This window comes from Taeniopygia guttata, chromosome 1 (genome assembly GCF_048771995.1).
Source record: "Taeniopygia guttata chromosome 1, bTaeGut7.mat, whole genome shotgun sequence".
NCBI classification, from domain to species: domain Eukaryota; kingdom Metazoa; phylum Chordata; class Aves; order Passeriformes; family Estrildidae; genus Taeniopygia; species Taeniopygia guttata.
The window spans coordinates 68,371,120-68,391,533 of record NC_133024.1 but is presented as its reverse complement, the minus strand read 5'-3'; the positions used below and the strand labels follow the sequence as shown (position 1 = coordinate 68,391,533).

At 41.5% G+C, this 20,414-nt stretch overlaps 1 protein-coding gene across 2 annotated transcripts in view; it reads right to left on the bottom strand.

Annotated features, from left to right (window-relative positions):
* The window catches only part of ATP8A2 (ATPase phospholipid transporting 8A2), a 312,539-nt gene extending 298,967 nt beyond the window's left edge, over positions 1–13,572 (bottom strand). Inside the window, exon 1 of one of the 2 annotated variants that reach the window (XM_030275104.4) lies at positions 13,319–13,572. In XM_030275104.4, coding sequence (XP_030130964.4) covers positions 13,319–13,397 — 79 coding nt within the window. In that variant the 5' untranslated portion in view covers positions 13,398–13,572. The remainder of the gene's footprint in view (positions 1–13,318) is intronic. The other variant, XM_030275123.4, reaches the window with a different exon arrangement.
* Positions 13,573–20,414: the final 6,842 nt, after the last annotated feature.

The following is a 20,414-nucleotide window of genomic DNA, read 5'->3' as shown; positions in this document are numbered from 1 at the left end:
AAAACCTCATGTGTTTTCCTCTGAAGCACAGAATATGAAAGATATAATTACCAGTTATTTTAATGCTGAAGCCACCTGCTACTATTATGCCAAAGTCCTATACTATAAGCATAGCTGGAGATGGTTTCCCCAAGAATGTATTTTTATTTTAAAAATTCCAGCCTTCTTATGCGGGTTGTTCTTCCAGGAACAGCTATCTTGTCAGAAGCATCTGTACTGGATGAGTTTTAAAAATATTCTCTCCTCTCACCCGCCACCCCCAAAGAGAGATAATAGCCTCAGTGGCTTGATCTCTAGAAGATAAATTATGATGATTTGACAGATTTTCCTGGTAATCATATAGATCAGACCCTGAACTGCTGCAGACTGGTGACAGTGAATTTGATTTAGGCAGAGTTATGCTGACTGGACCTGCTGAGCCTGCAATCTTACAGGTCTCCTGCTAGAGTCCACACAAAGCTTGTCATTGCCAAAACGTTAAATGTTTACTTTCTATTGAATTGGGATTCAGCTTGACCTATTGCATCTTTTCTGAGATTTTAAGTACACTTGTACTGCATTCATCTGTCACTTTTGAGACATTCCAGTACCTGTCTGCAATAAGCAAAGTTTTATTGCAATTACTTCTAGAATGAGAAGAGACAAGAATCACAGACCTTTTCAATATTTAATTATCTGGTATTGCATAGGCTGCTGCAAATTTACAGGAAATTATGTTTATGACTCATGTGCTGGTACTGGAGGACTTTTTCATCAAAAAGTAGCCCTAGGGAGGAGAAGGGAAAAAAAAAGCCTAAACCAACCAACCACTGCTGAAAGCCGAGCAGCACTACCTGACTGACTCAATTTCCAATGACAGTGCATCCACTGAGGTACAGCAAGCACTGGTGTTTCATTCTTAGGAAATGCTTAGCAGCTAGACTTCAGACGATGAGCCCAAAGTGGCGCTACACTCTTCAGGACAGAATTTCAGACAGTCCTAACCTATAACCATTCCTGGATTTCATACCCATTTTTTAAGATTTTTGTGAAAGTGGAGACACCTTTTGAAAGAGAAATAGTCATTCTCACCCCTAATATAAATTTCATACCCACTCCCTTAAAAAAAAAAAAAGCAAATACTTAGTTCTCTAAAATAGCTACTGGGGATAAATTTCATATAGCAGTTTTTTTTCTGAAAGACTGCAAGCCTTATTTCTCTTCACTCTACAGACTATTACAGAAATTATTTGGTCACATATGAGCAGAAGTCCCAAACTAATAAGCATTAATTTGCTATTCCACATTTAGAAGCCATTAGAAATATTACTGAAACACTATTTCCACACAGCTGTTCTATTTTGCTGTGAATAGCAGAAGTACTCAGTGGAGAGAAATCCCTCCCATTCAGTTACAGTCTTAATACTGGGCTCTTTATTAAAACAACAGTCCCTTGCCAGTAATGAGTCCTACATCCCAAGAAATTTGAAGGAATCTCTTGCATTAAGCAAGTATTCCTTTCATCTTCAACATAACTCCTACTATGAAGCTGCTGAGAGCCACCACTGTAGTGCTCATGTTACACAGGAACACAGAATTACAGGAAAGAATTATGAATTTTTAAGTGTTTCTTCTCAGGGTTTAGGTTTTGGCTATACTTCTACAAAGCAATATCCAATCAGAAATAAAGGAACAAAACCATTACAGTAAAAGCAGACATAGGTCTCGCTTACTAGTAGATTATTACCTTAGCTCTGAGTAAACCTTCCTATCAAGAAAACAGGCCTTCAGCTTTTCCACATAGAAAATTAAAGAAAAGGTAAAGATAGTCAATATCTACTTCAAAGCATTAGAGTTGAGCACATAAAATATAAATTTTTTCAACAAGCCCAGCCTTCCTTCAAAACCAATTCACCTGACTGGAATTCAAAGCTAGAAGAAAGGATAAGCTTCCTAGATGCTATAGCTTATTTTACCAAAATCTCTACAGACAGGACCTTCTACTTTTTCCCCTTTAAAAGTCTTCCTATCTGTGTTCATTAGCTTATCTCCCCCACCAGTTATGGATCTGGGGCTCATTAGTATAAACAGAGCTGTAATAATTGCCATCAGGTAGAACTTGTTACTAGCTAAGCCTTTTTTCTGGGGAGGAGTCAAAGCACAACCTACTGAGTTTGGCTTGTCACTCTGTTACCCCACCTCAATGAAAGTATGAAATGTTATTTTTACTCTTTCTTTTTGTAAGTGTTGGTATTACTACAACTGTCTTTTACAGCTTTTTATTTGTAATACCATGCATGTTAGAGCCTGTACAAACAATCAGAAAAAGTTATTGTGATTTTTTTTCTGCCCATTTTAAAGCTTAGTTCTTCTTAATTTATTTATTATTTGAGTCATCTTTCATAGTGCTTCTTATTGTAAATTGATTTTTCCATTATAGGTGCATATAATAGGAAAACTCCTTAAATATCTCTTCATATCTTTTGGTGCATGAGGTAATTCTAAAGCATCTATTTCTGCTTTGACCTTAGTTTTATCTACTTGCCTTTCTTCTGTTAATCCAATTCTATTTTTGGCTATAGCCTCAGTCACAGCACAGTCTTCTAGTTGAAGCAATGCCAATCTTCTTAATGTAGAACTTCCCTTCCCCCTTCTTCAGGTTGTTAATCACTCTTCTCAAATTTTAGTCTACAAAATTGGATATATCAATTTTCTTATTAAAATTGTTTATGTCAATATAGAATCAATGTTAATAAACAATTTAGATAATAAAAAATAATGTCAATAAACCTAAAGAAATATAGTTTATAAAATTACCTTGTAAAAATAAACCTTTCTAAGAAGTAGGAGATTAAATACAAAGTCATGTTCTGTTTATTTTGTCCAGAATATCCAGGTGTACTTAGTTTCATGAGGTCTGATAACCACCAAAGCCAGATGGCAACTGTGGGGAAAAAAATGTAAATCTAATGGCTGTAAACTTACCTGACTACAGAAATATTTTGTGTACGACCCTCTGTTTCTGAGCACCATACAAATACTGTGTAGCTGCCTGTGATCTTCATCTTGCCTCTTGAAGTAGATAAATAACATTATTTCCTTGCTCTGGAGTCACTGATGACAAAATACTTGTAACTGCAGTGAAGCAGCTTTAGCTCTTCACAAAGACAGAAGCTACCACATCACTGCTACTTTTCTCTGCTTCAGTAAATTTTATGGCATCTGCTTATGATACTAACATTTTATTACTGAACGCTAGTTTGTGTACTAGTTCTGATGGAAATAAAAAATATGGTTGTTTGCAGTTTCTGAGCTCCAAATTAATGGCAATGTATTGGAGCCATTGCCAACAGTACCATCTGCCCTGACGAGATGTGAACTGGTACATAGAAATATAAATGTTTTCATTTCATCAGAGGGCAAAACTTTTCTGATTTGATTGAGGCCTGTAAAAGAATGATGCAGAAATTCAGCAAGACATTTGTGCTTGTGAAGTGCTGAGTGTCTTAAGAAGGGATTTTAATTTTTTAAAAAGGGAGGAGGTTTCTGGTAGAAAGAAGATCTAAGATTAACCCTTGTCCTTGGTTGTCAGGATTTCTCTATATAGAAGATGACACTGATAAGAGAGTTTAATGTCCCTGTAAACAACAGCATTCCTAGCAGGAATGGCAAGTACACACACCCTGGGAATCTGGCTGTCTAATGAACCAAAAAGTACCAAAAGGAATACTAAAGTATTTAAATCCCCTGCTATTTAGCACTAACACAGAATTGCATTGTCTCAACCAGATCATATCAGATTTATTATTACAGCAATTTTATTCTCACTTTTTCCCTCTTTGGGGTTTTGACAGGTAGCCCTCAAAGAAAATGGTTTCGGTAATTAGCTGGCAGCCCAAAACTTCAACAAAACCATCCAGTGTTGAGCACTGCAAAATCTTCTTCTTTGCAGCCCAGTCTTTCTTGACGGTGAAAATTTAGTCTGCTGAAGTCTCTCAGCAGTCCAGGTTGGGAACACTTACTGCTCTCTCCCATGCCATACCAGACAGTCCCTTGGATCTAACTTGAATTCCTACCACAAACAACATGGCTAAGAACACTTAAGGGAGAATAGTATGGAGTCAGGGGTGGAAATGGCCAGAGGTTTAAAGCAGGTGTATCTACTGTACACAAAATACACGAACCAGACTTCTTGTTTTCAGTGGAAATCCTGCAACTAAAGAGGCCTTCTTGGGTCTACTGTGGGATTTTGGATTTTGAATTTTTCACATGTCCCACTCTGTCACAAGAGAGGGAATGCTAAGTGGGTGATGCTGTGTGTGGAAGATACTGTGTTCACAGTCCCAACCAAGAGACCCATGACAGAAGGGCTACCTGGAAGACATTAGGGAAAGTTTCACCTGTGTTTATGGAACAACTTTAGTGACAATATACATTGCAACTTACACTAGGAAGCTCACCTTCTCCAGAAAATGTATCTTTAATTCTTCTTATTATAGGGGCTCAGCACTATAGAAAGACCTGAAAAAATATATCGTGGTTTAACCCCAGCTGGAAAGTAAGTACCATACAGCTGCTCACTGCTCTATCCCGGCTGAAACCCAATGTCCAATTCCAATTTCACAAGATGGAATGGACCCAAAATAACTCTAAAGTAATGAGTTCCATCGCACATTTGCATGGTCATTGACTGATACCTGCACTTTCCCAAAGTGTCTTAATTTTGGACCCAAACCCCCCAATTTTTTTTTTTTGCAAGAAGTGAACTCTTTCTCCTCAGATATTTCAGATCTTTCTAGTCACTCCTTTCTCTTTCTGAAGACTGATCACCCCACTTTATTACCCTAATGATGGTTTTAAAAGGGTTTTAAAATTTTTCAAAGACAAGAAAATTTCAGATTTGTAAATGAAATTATTTTGATAAAAAAATAGGGTATTAATTTTTTTTTTTTTTTTTTAACTGAAGATTGTGGGAAAACTTCAGCAAGGACCAGGGCTTTAGTTAAGGACTGATAGTGAATGCTGCTCCCTCTTCAGGCAGCGCAGGATTAGGATAAATTTGGCAGGGGCAGGGCTAGCACTCTCTCCTCCTGTCTGTCTGCTAGGCTCTTATTGAAAGCTCCTTTTTTCCCGTATGACCAGTCAGGTAAATGGCACAAAGATTGCTTCCAGATGCAGACTTGTCTTAGTGCTCTGGGAAGAAGATTTGACTGTTAATCTGTAAAGCAGAAGTGGTGCCCTCCTCAGCCTGGGCAGCACCTGCATACCTTAATTCCCCTGTCTCTCTGTCCCACTCCAAAACAAGGCACCAGGATTGATGTCAATGTATTTCAATTCAGTAGCCATGAGACTACTGAAGCAGTAACTATGATGAGCCTTCCCAGTGATGCAGAAGTGTTGGCTAAATGTCATCTGGATTTCAGATTCAAGCTTCCAGGTTAAACCCTGATTCCTAGCTAGGTAACTGATATGACAAATGCAGATATAACCTCTGTATCTGTTTCAGAGTTAGGATGGCTGATGTTGACTTTGCACATACCCTTTCAGCAACTTTTATCTCCTATTTACAAATAAACAGCATCTGTTAAATAAGGACGTATGCTTAGAGTATTTCAGGGCACAAAAAAGCTTGGGGTACTTGTTTCATGTATCCCTTGTATAAGTATTGGGTTGAACATTCCCAGATCTCACAGGCACAGAATATCAGAATGCCTTTACTGTGTTTTGTACAAATAGAACAGTGCTGGGTTGACAAGAGATAACACCTGAGCCCTCCTTCTGTTCAAAGTAGAAAAATTTATCAGGGTGCTATTAAAAGGAGATAAAGACTTTGCTTTCATTCTTTCTGACTACCTGCTTATTTAATAAAATCAAATGAATGGGTTTGGTCATCTGCATTCAAGAAATCAGGAATTAAAAATCAAGACCTTGTAGTCAGTTTTAAACAAGATGTCAGGCCGCCTTCTCTCCTTTATAGAACCGACACACTAATTAAATTTGTGTTAATCCTGATTTCCAACACGCTAAAAGAAGTTAGATTCATCAAACGAAACCCTTAGCTAAAACAAACTGACATATTTTGTTGGATCCATTATGAACTGATACAATCATAGCTCTTCCATTTTAGTCAAGTGGAAAGTAAGTTCTCATTTACCTTCTTTTTGCACTAATACCCCAAGGCAAACTGTTAATTAGAACTAGAACTAACAAAAATACCCTATGTAAGGGGGTATATCAGCAGAAATATATTTAAAATTCATGGTATATCTTGTGATTCTTCATCACAACATGAGAGTACTGAGACTAATGTACAGACACTCACGTTCATGCTCATTTAAAGTGGTTTTAGTGCTCACCCAAGAGTAACTACACCTGTAGCTGTCAGGAAAGCCTCCTGTGAATGTTATGTACATGGATGTGATATTCTAACTACAGGGATTGTGTCACTTCTGTGATGAGTCCAAATAGGTGGTTGGACTGGGTCACTCATTAAAATCAGCATTGTGTCAGCTTTGCCTTATCACACCTTGGCTTGAAATACAAAACTCTACATCTTCTGTTTTCAGGTCTTTTTGTTCCATTGTATCTTCCAGCAATTTTACTGTCATGTAACTACCTCTCAGCCAGCAGCCTGACAGACAGGAACTTCAAAACAGGCAGGCATATGTCCACTCCTGGGGTTGGAAAGAAACTGTCCTGGAACTTTTGTAGTGGGCAGGATTAATTATGATAAGTTGGCAATAATGCTAATCAAAAATCTGAGAGCTTTCCTAGCAAATACTGGAATAACTGAAAATAATACATTTCAATATTGATAATTAATTTTTTTTGCACTAAAAATAAACCCCAAAGTTTTGTAAAATCTTGGGCTTTCTCCTCAATCTTCAACTCTGTCTGTGATCTTTCCCAAATTATCCTTTGAGTGCACCAGCTGAGAGCCAGTTATCTAAAGCTCTCAGATGCCATGTCTTACATACCTGCAACTGCTCCAAAGGCTTAAGTAGCTTAGCTGGAAAAGATAAGAGACTGAAAGGAAAATATTTGTGGCAAGCCACACTTAAGAGCTGTCCCAGAAGCAGAAAGATGTTGCTGCAGCGATACTCAACTGCCTTTTCAAAATCCAGTATATTGCTCTGCTCTACCCAGTATGTGCAAGAAAGATTTTGGGATTAACTACCCATTAAAAGAACATGTTGGCAATCAGTCTCTACACATACTGTCAGATATTCTAGTATTCGTACTACTACAGACATAATGAAAATGTGACACAATACAACATGGTACAGGAAAACAAGTCTGGAACACTTCCCTGTTGCAGTAAAAAAGCTAACACAAGTGCTTAGGATATTGCTTCACAAGTAACAATAATCTGAATCTGTCAAATTCAAGGATTATTTAAAGGCTATACTTGACAGCTCAAACAAGACTAGCCAAAGGAAAATTAACCAACCAAGAGTGCTGCCCTGTAGCAAATCTATAGAGCATCACTTGACAACCTTCCAGAAGAGCAGAAACAGATGACCTGGTTGTTCATAGGGCCCTCATCAAGGCTTCACTACAATAAAAATGCCTTGTGAATTGCTAATTGGAGAATGATCAGTTTTGGATGCTGACACCAGTTTTCAAATTATTATCCAATATACTATCAGGTGTCACTGGGAGCTATCAGCTTGAAAATTCTTGTACAGGGAAGGAGGGGCAATGATAATAAAAAAAGCGAATGCTTTAGAGCAACATCACTTACAAAGCTATAGATTTCCAGGTTAAAAAAAAAAACCTGCAAAGTTGGCAGAGATCAAGACTGCACTCAAACCTTGTGCAATGGAAATGCTATGCTAAATGACTATTCTTTCTATGCCCAGTGAGCTCCATACAGGAAGTACATCCAGCAGTTCCATCATCTTGGTGATATTCTAGGACCCTGAACAGACAAGCAGATTTCCTTGCAGCCATTTCACTGTTAGATACTTTAATCCTTCAATGAACTAGAGTGGCTTTTCTGCCAAATCACACCAGTAGGGCAGTGCTTTTAGGTCTACCCAGAAAAGTAGAAAAGTGACTCACCCAACACAGGAAAGTATACTAAAAGCAGATACTGCTAGAAAACTAAATCTGAAACAAGAGTCCTGTGGAGAGAGTGGCACAGAGAAGGAATAAAACAGTTTCTATAAATAGACAGTACATGTGTCTGTTTCAATGGAGTTATGAATACTCAAGTAGCATAAGAGAGTTCATATATTGGCTATACAGTGAGTGGAATTTTAAATTTTTATTAAATACATTCATGTAATTTGATACTAGAAACAGAAGGGTGGTTAAATCTCTTATGTCCTCAGTTGACTCCTAAATAACCGTATTCCATATCATCTGAGCGCTTTGATCTTTAATGTATTTATTAATAATCTCACCTCCCCCATCACAGTAGGGAAAAAAATGTTTCTTCTGCCACTGTACTTAGGATCTTGGTTATTTATGAAGTTGCTCCACAGTAACTGTGCATAAATCACCTTTTTCTAATTCAGTGTCCTAAGCAGAGGTGTTTTATATTCTAATGCAAACTAACTCTCACAGCCAAACAAGCTTTAAGCAAAGGCAGCAGAAGTTCAGGTCAGCCTCCAGTTAGCTCTGTCGCTGTCACCACCTCACTTTACAGTCATGCAAGATCCCACACAGCTTGAGAAGGCTCCCCTTTGCGCTACTACAGAAACATAGTAATGTAAAGCATGGGGTTTATTGTGATGAGCGCTTTGTCAAAAGGCATAATTGTCACTGGTGTTTATAATTATCACTGGTGTTTACATAAATAGGATCAGGCCTTTGATGTGATAGAATAAACTGCACATTATACTACACTGTGTGCCAGTTAAACGTGGATGAAAAGAAATGGGAGGTCTGTAACACACTGAATTACCACTGTGCAGTTTGAGTGCGTGCATGAACAAACACGGACTAAAGTAGTCTGTCTATTCAGTACTAACTTTGCCACTAAACTGGTAGAAGTTCAGTCTTCACCTGGAAAAGTTCCCCATCACGGACCAGAATTTCTGTGTGCCAACACTGTGGTTGCAATTGTCCTGCTCAATGTTTCAGTGACTCTTGGTGATGCTAATGGGTGGTTAAAGCACTTGCTGAAGAAGTACACCCCCTGTTCTGTCCCCACTGTCACTACTCCTGCCAGGTACATTTCTCACAGCAGAATAGGGCTTTTATTCTTTATTGAACAGTTTTAATAATAGTATTTAAAGAATTTTTTAGCTCAGCAGCTTGCTGACCCCTTCATAGGGGTTGTTTGCTTAAAAGTGCATCCAAGGCAACTGCTGATCCTCCTGCAAAATAGCAGGTAGGTATCCCGAGAGTAGAGGTGGCAAGAGTGAGCTTCAAGGTTAAAGCTTTGTAGCCTTCACCATGAATCTTACACCACCTGAACCTGCCTCCACAAAACCAAATTACACCTCATTTGAAGCAGCAACAGCCATATGTAAATCATGCAGAGCTGATGACATATTTCAGCTATAGCTCCTGTGCATTTTATATGTATCTATAGGAATTATGTCTAACCTGTAAATGACTACAGATTAAATCAAAGAATCATTACAGCTGGAAAAGACCTCTGAGATCATCAGGTCCACCCTTTGACTGAATACCACCATGTCCCCTAAACCGTACAGCAAAGAGCCATGTCTACTCATTTTTTAACACTTCCAGGCATGGTGACCCAACCACTTCCCTGAGGTGCCTGATCCAATGCTTTAACCACCTTTGCTCAAGGATAAAAGCTTTGAGCAAAGTACAAGTGCCTGTGTAGAATTTTAACTGCTCTGTATGACGCTTCCCAACATTGCAATCATGGTAATTATATCACAGCACAAAAATAGCACAAAGAAATTCTTGCATAGACATTTCTCTGAAAAACAGAAGAGATAGATCCTTTACAAGGAAAGTACTAAGACTCTAAAATCAAAACCACAGCATAAACTATAAGCAAGTATTTCACAGGAAAAGTAGATGGAAAACGTGTAAAAGTATTGTTTCACACTATGAAATTATGTTTATATTTCAGCTCGTCATGTCCCAAGAGAAGATTCTGTTACTACCTTTACCCTAAAAATACTTTTCTTGCTGATGTGTATCATTGAAAAAGACCACAGTAAATAATATAGAGATCATTTGTACCTTTAATCCATTATAAAGCTGAAATTTGATTTTTTTCCCTAAAAATAAAAATGCCATTGTATAATCATCCAATGTCTTATTGATAGTTTCTTATTTTTAGTGATTTTAAGGAGGCAAGAAGGAGAACAAGTTAGTCTTTGATGTCTGTGGTTACAACAGTAAAAAGCTAGAGACTTTGAATAAGTTCAATCTAATCAATTTTGCTCAGTTGGTACATTAGAGCAATAAAAAGGTTTACTTCTACAAGGAAAAAAATCAATTAATGAGCAAATGCATAAAAAAGAAGTGCAGTGATCATCTGAGTGGCAGAAGGTGACTTCCCTTCTCTAAATTCTCATTTTCACACATCTGCTTTTCTGGCAAGTGCTTTATACCAGTGTTAAGCAGGTTTAAAACTCTATCAAATATACCAGTTACACTTTATACTGTATTAGCACATGTGGAAGTCACATTACCAAGCATAGGAGGGTCAAAAATCTGAGATGAAAAGACATTGTTAGACCATCACAGAGGCAGTGCTCTTCTTGACTAAAAAGGAATGTCTATAAGCTACTGAAATGCTTTACATGGTATGAAAATAAATCTCAGTGACCCAAACTAAAACCTAATACTTTAGATTACCAAAACTCCCTCAAAAGTAAACAAAACTAGCAAATAAACTAAAATACTTCAAAGCAGGAAAGATCTCTTCTAAAAAGAAAAGGAGACAGAACATTTTGATACATAGATGCCAAAAAACCTGCAATGGATAGAGACAGTTACCTGACCCTAACTAAGGATGACAAAACGGTGACCGGTTCTCCCTCCACACCATTCAGCTCAGAAAGGTCTTGAGATTTTGCAGTGCCACCACACATCCACATCTGAACTGTTTGCAGTGGACAGTGGCACAGACTCCAAATGTATGTTTTTAAATTTGGGATCACACAGCCCAGAGCCCCTCATGTGAACTTGTTTGGCCCCCACAGATGGCAGGTCTGCACATCAAGCCACAACATGCTGTGAAAAACAGAGCTGCTGCCTTTCTGTGTCTGGTCCCTGCTGCCATTCAGATCATACAGCCACACCAGTACTGATCCAGTGACCAGGTAGCCATCTGATGGCTAATGCTGACACAAGCAAGGCAGTGGGAATGCACAGGAATGGGGAAGGCAGGGCTTTTTGGGTGGCTGAGAGATTGGTTCTGGTTGTTCTAAGTCACCAGAACTGGCTCTGGTGTACTAAACCAACTACAACCAACTTAATAAGTCTGTGTAGTGAGTTACACAAACCCCTATTATGTAACTTTATAGGCATTATATCTACAACTATACTAGATATTACTCTTGTTACCTTTGAAAATATTCTAGATAGGAAATACATTGTTCAAGTGCTAGAAATTGATCTTAATGCTAACCAGCAATCCCCATCTTTCTTCAAAGTATCATCTAATTTGGATTCTCCTTATGTGAAATGCAGGGAGCATGTAAAAGTCTGAGGCTGTGTATAGATAAATCCCAGCTAGAAGGAAGATCTGGGTGCCCCAACCACCCAGGGCACCGAGGCACAACTGAAACACCTAGATCCATGAGTATGACTGTGGATTGTGGGTGACCAAGATATTCAAGAACCGTCCGGACACAATCCTATCCAATGTGCTCTAGGATAACCTTGCTTGAGCAGGGAGGTTGGACCCTCTGTGTGTGATCCTGTCATTGACATAAGCTGAAGCTTAAACTCCTTATGTATGCCACACTGAAGCTAAACATTCCCCAAGCACCCAGTATCTGAAGGGAGCCTAGGTTTGGATTCCAAAGGTTAAGTCACAAAAAGATCTGCCAAACTGCAGCACTGGGAAAGGAGCCTCCCTATCACAGAACAGGGTTTCAAATCGGCCTGCAGAAGTGGACACAACCCCAAACACTGGAAAGTGGAATCTGCTTAACTGCAACTGTTTCATCTGAAAGGCTTAGGCTGAAGATAAGTAAAGCTGGTAATATGCTAAATCCTACCCTGAAACCTTACCATTTCCTCTGAGCAGGCATTACACACCTCTTTGCTCAGCATCCCACTTACTTCAGCAGCTATGCAGAAGTCCCTGAAGTTCTGTCCTTGCTACCAAGCAGTGAGACCAAACAGGGAAATGTTACTAGAGTGACCAGGTTGTGCAGAGGAGCCAAAGGGAAGGTGGCTTTCTCCTTTCAGCTAGCTCTAGCCTGGTTCCATGAGCTGAAAAGCCGTAAGTGGCTAAAGGACATCTTCAAATACAGCATCATCCAAAAACAATCCAGCAAATGCTCTCCAAGGTGCTCTGAGATTTAACCCAAAGCAGAGCTAATTAGGAAATGTGCATATTTCTCACTGAAACAAGAAGTGCTGAAACAGCATTATACTACACTTTTACTCACCACAGAAACTGTACTGGGCACCTAAATATTTTGCACAGGAACGGGTGCCTGTAAGTCACCAGCAATGTCACTGATGCTTCATCTATGCCCAAGCAGAATGTACCAGAGATGAAATCTGAATTCACGTTGGTCCTACAGAAGTCAGTGTAAGTCCTTTGTGAGCAAAATTCTACCTTCCAAGTCTTCCATTGCTATTTTTTTATGAACTAGTTGGAAAACAGTTTCCTAGATGAACCTCTTAAGAAGCCCTGTAATTTACCTCTCCGCAAGGCTCACTGCAGTGCCTGATGCTCTCCCCGCTCCTGATCACGGGACAGAGGCCCCTGACCGGCGCGCTGGGCTGGGGGAACCCTGTCGCCCCTGCACCGGCGGCACTGCCCTCTGACCAGAGGAAATTTTCCTGTCAAAAAGTATCAGAGCCAAGAGGACGAGGGGTTGTTGCGCCGCGGGCTGAGAGTGCCGGGGGCCCTGTGCTGGCGGTGGGACGGACGGGAGGTGCGGCAGCGCCGGGCCGGGGTCTGCGGGCGGGGCCGCGGTGCCCTTGGGGCAGGGACCGGGCGGGCAGCTCCTGGCCCAGGGGAGCCCCCGAGGCGGGGCGGCACTGCGGGATGCCCCAGCGCCGCGGCCGGCGGGGCGGCAGGGCCGGGCGGCCGCGCCATGGAGGCGCCGCTGCCATCCCTTCCATTCCCTTCCCTTCCCTTCCGCCGCGCCTTCCTTCCTCCGCCGCGGCGCCTCCTCCCCGCGCCGCTCCCGCCCGCCTCGCCTCGCCCTTTCCTCACCGGCCGAGGAGTGGATCTTGGAGGATTTCCGCCGCAGGGACATCTTCAGCGCGGTGTCCAGGCCGGCCCTGTTCGGCATGGTGCGGCCGGCCGGGCGCGCTGGCCATGGGTCCCCCCGCACGCAGACGCCGCGCTGCGGCCGCCGGCACCGCCGCGCCCGGGCTGCGGGGGCGGGCGAGGCGCTGGGCCCGCGCCGGGCACGGAGATGCCCTCCCGAGGAGCCGCTGGCGGCTCCGGGCGCCCGCTGGGAGCCGTCGCGTAAGGTGCCACGAAGCCGGGGCCTGGGTTTGGTGGGGGTTTTTGAGGTGTCTTTCTGGAACTAGTATTTTACTAGACATTTTGGTTGCATAAAGCATCCCAAGAAAGCCCCCGCTGGGATCAGGATCCCTAACCGGGCTTCTTTGTTCCAGTTACAAGGACATCTTTCATCACCTTGGCATGCTGCCAGTCTCATCACAAAAGAAACCATTCCTTCTCAAAACGTCCGGTAAATCAAGGATAAAAAAAGAATTAGAGGAAAGATTAATCAATGTAGCACTTACATCACATCACCTTTCTGTGCAAAACATTTGCAACCATGAGAATTTACCTACTAAGGACAAACAAAGAAGGAATGTAACTTAATAGAAAAGTAAGTTAGGTAAAACAGTGCCTCTGAATCTTTAAGATCCTGATCTTAACCAGGCATAGCTAGCAGCAGTTGCCACATCTTAAAGGGTTGCTTTCTCTACCAGATGAGCTTCAAGGTAGAATGGTTTAAATGAGGCAGAATCACCACAGGATGAGGATACATTGACTTTTGGGGAGATCTACTGCATAAGAAATGGTCCCTCGTATCTTGAAGTTCTGTGACAAACGGCCCTAAGTCTGTATCTCAACCACTTGGCCCCACAGAGTTGGCTACCACACATAATGGGTAATTTGGGTGTTATTTCAAAGATCATAAATAATGCTAAACCTCTGAGTCTTGCTGTACTTTTGTGTCCTCTCACATCTACTGTGGAAAGTGATACTTTCTAGCTACAACTCCACAAAATGTTAGAAATAGAAATATTGTTGACAAACCACTTTGAACTTCCTAAACTCAAAGTAATCCAGAACTGTGGCATTTTACACTGACTGCACTGAATGCATCATAGCCCACTGGAGATGTGCGCTTTGTGACAGGACTGCTGCCGACAGATACTTGCCTGTAAGAGGCTTTTACTCTTGGATTTTATCACCCTGGGAGAAATGGCCCAAGAGCTTTTGTGAATGAAATCATCCAGTAAGGACAATGCGCAGTGCTGGCATTCCTGCATGCCTTTCCCATTTTAAGACCATGACATGGAGCTGGTTATGTTCATGAGCACCATTTTCTCCCTCAGCTCTCTCTTGCTCCTCTCCATGAATTATTTTCTGTTGTAGTCAGTGTCTTTGTTCCAGAACAAATGGCCTGGGGAACAGGGAATCACTTCACATATATAGTTAGCTAGTAGACAGATTAAAGTGAAGTTCACTTTGGGTTCAAGCTGTCAGCTCAAAGTCAAAGCAAGTACTCCCAAAAAAGGACCAAAACATGAATGGCAATTCCTGGATTCATGTTTACTTTTTCATCAGAAATTAGCCCTCAGGTGAACTGTGTTTCCAGTGCACTTAAAGTATTGTGGACTGTCAGCCTGTGAGCCCATGTAGCAGCTGAGTGCATTCGTTCCTTTACATGCACTGCACTTGCTTTCACCTCTGCACACTCAAAGTTCTCAAACAGTGCTCCAGATAAAACACCATCTGCCTTGCAGCTACAAGGGCTACTCATTCACCTAAAGTTGACTGCTTGAGTGCCTCAAGGAGATTTAATTACCCAGCCCATACTTACCTCGACAAGCCTGGGCTGTATCCCTATGGAAGGCACGCCCCAAGCATTTAATGACCAGACATTTCAATAAAGCTTACTGGCATGGAAAAAACAAAACACATCTTTGCCTCTGCTCAGAATGAGGGTCTCAGAGGAGACCTGTCCGTAAAATCTGTCTCAAGTCGCAAGTTGATATAATCATGCACTGCAGTCTAGTGGGACTCTTGAGGGGAGAAAGTGGACTGCAAAAGTGTCCAAGGACACCAAGTGTGCAGGATAATCTTGGTAACTGAGAAATAACCTGAGTCCTGCTCAGCAGGTTTAAGAGTGGGGCCTACAGGAAAATTAAGTGTGCAGTCCAGAGCAGTTGGTTATGTTTCTGAAAGCACATGTTCGTTAGTAGCCAGTTGACAAGCTGTGGGTAAGCCCTGAGCTTTGAGGAAAGAAAACAGCTCATTCCACTGTGCAGGACTCACCTTCGTCATTTTGTTATGCAATGCCTGTCTTTGTCATCGTGCTGATTTGCACTAAATTGTGTATTATCGGACTATGAGTCATGGCAGTATTATTCCCTGGGGTCTGTCATAATGGCTCCATGGTTTGAGTGATGTACTGAAAAAAAAGGAGTTGGTATTTTTCAAATTACAATGTGCTCACTTTTCTAGTATTTATAGCAATGTACTTTCAAAGAGCTCAATATGCATAATAATTATTTCAATGTAATAAATAAAGCAAAGGCAGGAAGAATGGTCCTGTAGCTAATGTGCCAGACTGGGAGACAGGATATCTTTATTCTATTTTTGACTGTGCCAGATGCTGTCTGGGACCTTAGAGAGATTGTTAAGCCCAAATTTCCAAAAAGATGCATCCCCTGCTCCAATTACTAATGTTATACACGGAGACTGGTTCTGGGGAAAATAAAAAAAAGGAAAGAAGCACACATTACTTAGAATCTATTAGTGTAGTGGAAAACAGTCTAATCAAAGCTGAGAGCTAATTATTACCAAAAAAGAAAGAAAAAGAAAGAAAGAAATTAAAGAATGCTACTACTACTAGGGAAAGAAAAAAATCCAGAAATAATAAACCATTTCAATTTTTTGTAGTCACACTCTTCCTGTTTGCCTTTTTTTGGTGTGGTGCTTACCCTTCCACTGCCCCTCTGAGACCAATGGTCAACAGTGCTGGCTTTGTAAAGCAGTGGGTGTCAGGGCTGCAGCTAGTCATCGGTGTCTTACCAACAAATTCTTTGCTGAGAAAAACAAAGAACTGTTATGGGGCTATTTTTGTGTGGTTTTTAAGATGCCTTCACACCTTGCTCTTTATCCATTTGTCTACTGCTCCACTTTACATGCAATTGTATTATATGGGATGCCATTTATGTATGGTACATACTTGTTCCTTGTGTAACCTCTCGATTATCTTTGTCCACTTCCCAGGTCTGCACTGCTTTAGCTCCCTGCTGATGAGCTCTTTGTAGCCCCAAGTTCTCCAGTGCTCCTTTTTTCATCATCCTATGCCTCTTCTAGAGTGTCCTGTGAGTCCACTCTCAGGGGACTCTGCTGTTATACCAGGTCTGTATTCCTCTACATATTATTATGTTATGCATCGTTATATTAGTTATAACTGATGTTATACATCATTATGCTAGTTATAAATATCTTATTGTCTGCAGCAGGATTTCTTGTCACTCTCCATATAAAAGCCACAATGGCGCCATACAAAGTTAAACAAAAGTAAAACCGTTAGATGTAGCTATCTTCCCATTAGAGAGATTGCTGTTGCAACAACTAAGTGAAAGAAAGCCACAGACAGGTCAATGAAAGCTCAGACAACATGAGGCTCAGTCCCGAGGCCTTGCAAAGTCAGTACAAAGCCTGTGGCCTCCTGCCAGCAGTGCTGGTATTAGGCTACAGGATGAGAGTAATTACATGCAAGTTCTGCTTGTCTAACTTTGCTCATCTTTAAAAAAAATAATAAAAACAACATAATGGATTCTCTTGGTCTTAAACCAAATATTTGTGCTGTGGTGCTTTGCCCTTGTTTATATGCAGAGGATCAAAATGAGCATGATGCAGATAATATGCTGAACTACAGGGGAGGTATCTGTCACTCATCATTGCATTTTTTAAAAGGTTAAAAAAGAAAAAGAAAAAGTAAAAAATCCAGGACTTGCTGTTTCTAGGTTGATAGAGAAAGTGTGCTTGGCATCACTCAGCTTAAGAAAATAAGTGAAATAGCTTAAGGATCTTCTTTGCAGAGATGCTGGTATCTACAGACAGATACAGGATGTGACCTTACATATGTGAACATGTGTCAGTGCATGCATGGCCCACCCATAATCTCTTAAAGGAGCGGGGTCTCCTATCCTTTATAGAGCAGAGGGGCTCAACAATAACACTCCTCTTACAGTTCACCATAACCCCCAGATTTGACTTGAAGGTGGAAAAAAATGTGATGAATAGTACATTGAGTGGGAGAATAGGAGAGGGTGGAGGGGTAGAGAAAGGGTGAACCATTACCTGTAAGTGAAATGGGGAAAAAAGATAAAAAATTTGGAAATGCAGGCATCTTCATTGTTAACATGCCATTCAGGTTTTTTGAATAATGATGTATGTAAATAAAATAAAAAGTGAATAGAATAATCATATTGATAAGTTGGAAAGTGAAATTTATACTCATTTTATAACAGGAGGTGATCTGTGATTTGCATGAAAATTACTGAAAAACTTAAAAATACCGAGCCCATTCTATTTTGGCACTAGTGAAACAAAATAAAGAAAAATAATGTATTTTTTTCCAGTATACTCAAGACTAAGAACTTACTATAACAAGTTCTTCATATCTGCAAGTTATTTCAGGAAAAAAACATCAGCATTATTGCTTTTCCAGAATAACTCCAAGTTTGTATTGTTTTAAAGCTACATTCAAAATACAGTAAGCTAAATTGGAGCAAGTAATTTTTATTCCACAATAATGGTGTCAACAGAAAGAATTCATCAGGCAGGAAATTGATGGAAAGCCCTGCATAGAACAACCCTCTACAAATGCTTTGCACAGGAAAGACATATGATAGAGTAGAGCATAGTTTTGATCGTAGCTCATATGGAGCCAATTTAGCAATTAGCTAGTAATTAAGAAAAAATGCATTCCTAAGCAAAAAATACTAATACTGAAGAAATTAAAAGTTTCATGAAAAATCACAGATTCTTAAAATGTCTTGGGTTGGAAGAGGCCTTACAGATCATCTCATTCCAAGTCCCTACCATGGGCAGAGATACCTTCCCCAGGACCAGGTTGTTCAAACCCTGTCCAACCTGGCCTTGAACACTTCCAGGGATGGGTCATGCACAGCTTCTCTGGGCAGCCTGTTCCAGTGCCTTACAAATACCACAGGAAAGAGTTTCTTCCTTGTATCTAATCTAAGCCTGCCCTCTGTCAGTTTAAAGCAATTCCCCTTGTCCTGCCACTCCATGACCTTGTAACAAGTTCCTACCCAGCTCGTTGGTCAGCCCTCTTTAGGTATTGGAAGGTGCTTTAAGGTGTCCCTGGAGCCTTCTCCAGGCTGAACAGCCCTCTCAGCCTGTCTTCATAGGAAACGTTTAAGATGGGATTGATTTCCAGAATGTAAATAGTTCTCAAAATGCATGAGGTGCATTTTCATTATTTTGATTCAGTTCCTTCTCCCACGGCTAGGTTGCTCCCTAATGTGAGTCCAATATTCTCTGGATTTGTAATCAATGAGATTGGTGCAAAGGGAATCCAAGGCAAGCATAAAATACTGCCATACTGATTTGTGGCACTCACTTTGTACAGTTGTAAACAAATACAGAAAAGCAAAAGTTAGTTCCAATAAGATGTTCTCAGAAAGACTGAAAAGAAGCTTGAGAGAGCAGACACACTTCTTAAGGTAAAATGTACTCTGGAGCATGTGTGTAAATATTCTGAAATATTTTTTGAGCCAACTGCTATGTCCAAGGCACCATATGATTGGAAATAATGGAGTTCAGTATATAATTTATCTGTGACTTGAACTTTGCTTTAAATACCAGAAAAACAATAGTGTTGTGTACAACACATAGTAAGTAAAAAAAAAAAAAAAAATTAAATCCACTGAAATACCATTTAGTAAAACAGAGATGGAGGGGGACTTTTTACAAGAGCATGTAGAGACAGGGGGAATTGCTTTGAACTATTGGAGAGCAGGTTTTGATTATGTATCAGGAAGAAGTTCTTTTCTTTGAAGGTGGTGAAGCACTGGAAGAGATTGCCCCAAGAAGTTGTGGATGCCCCATTCCTGGAGGTGTTCAGGGCCAGGTTGGATGGGGCTCTGAGCAACCTGGTCTAGTGAAAGGTGTCTCTGCCCATGGCAGGGGGTTGGATTTAAGGCCCTTTCCAGCCCAAAGCATTCTATGATTCTGTGATTCTATGATATTGCATATCCCAGCACTCACAGCTCTTGCAGCGTTCGCACTCGCAGCTTGTTTGCAGTGTTTTGCAGACTAGGATAAAAGGGACGCTGGTCTCTGCCCTGCTACTGTTCAGGAAACCGGCCCAGCTCGTGCCCTGCTATCTGAGGTTCCTTCCTTTGCTGGGAGGCATTCTTGCAGGCTGGAAATCTGCTTCTCGGACACCCGTCTCCAGGGAGCTTACAGAGAGGCACTGTCATCATCCCCATTTCCCCGGGGCGGAGGAGGGACAGGGAGCGGCGGTGGCTCCCGTCGGGGCGTCTGTAGAAACAATGCTCCGACGGGATGTGCCGAGCTCAGGCTGGCGGTGGCTCTGCGCTGGGATCCCGCGTTTCCCGGGCGGAATCGTGGGAACCGCTCCAGCACCAGGGAGAGCTCCCGGGGCCGGGCCGCGCCTGCAGCGCCGCCTCCCCCATCCCGGCGGGCACAAGTGGAGCAGCGGTCACCGCCCTTGCAGCCGCTTTCCTCGGCGTTATTTCAAACCGAGCCAATTCGTTTTGTTTCGAAACTAGCGTTGGTTTAAGGTCGCGTTAGTATCTCCACACCCGGAGAAACAAAGGCCACGGGTGCAATGTCCAAGGACTTCTTCCCTGCCCTCCCTCTCAGGACAGGGCCGGCTCCGCGGAGCACAAAGGGAAATCGCTTTTCCCCCAATCCTGGCTTTTAAACTCCCTCTCAGGTGGAGCTGGGGCTCGGCAGCGTGTCTCCCCTCGCCTCCCGGGGTCACGGTGTGTAGAGTCCCAGAGAAGCTGACTTTAGTCGTACCCCTCTCCCTGCTCAGGCTGCTCTATCAGGT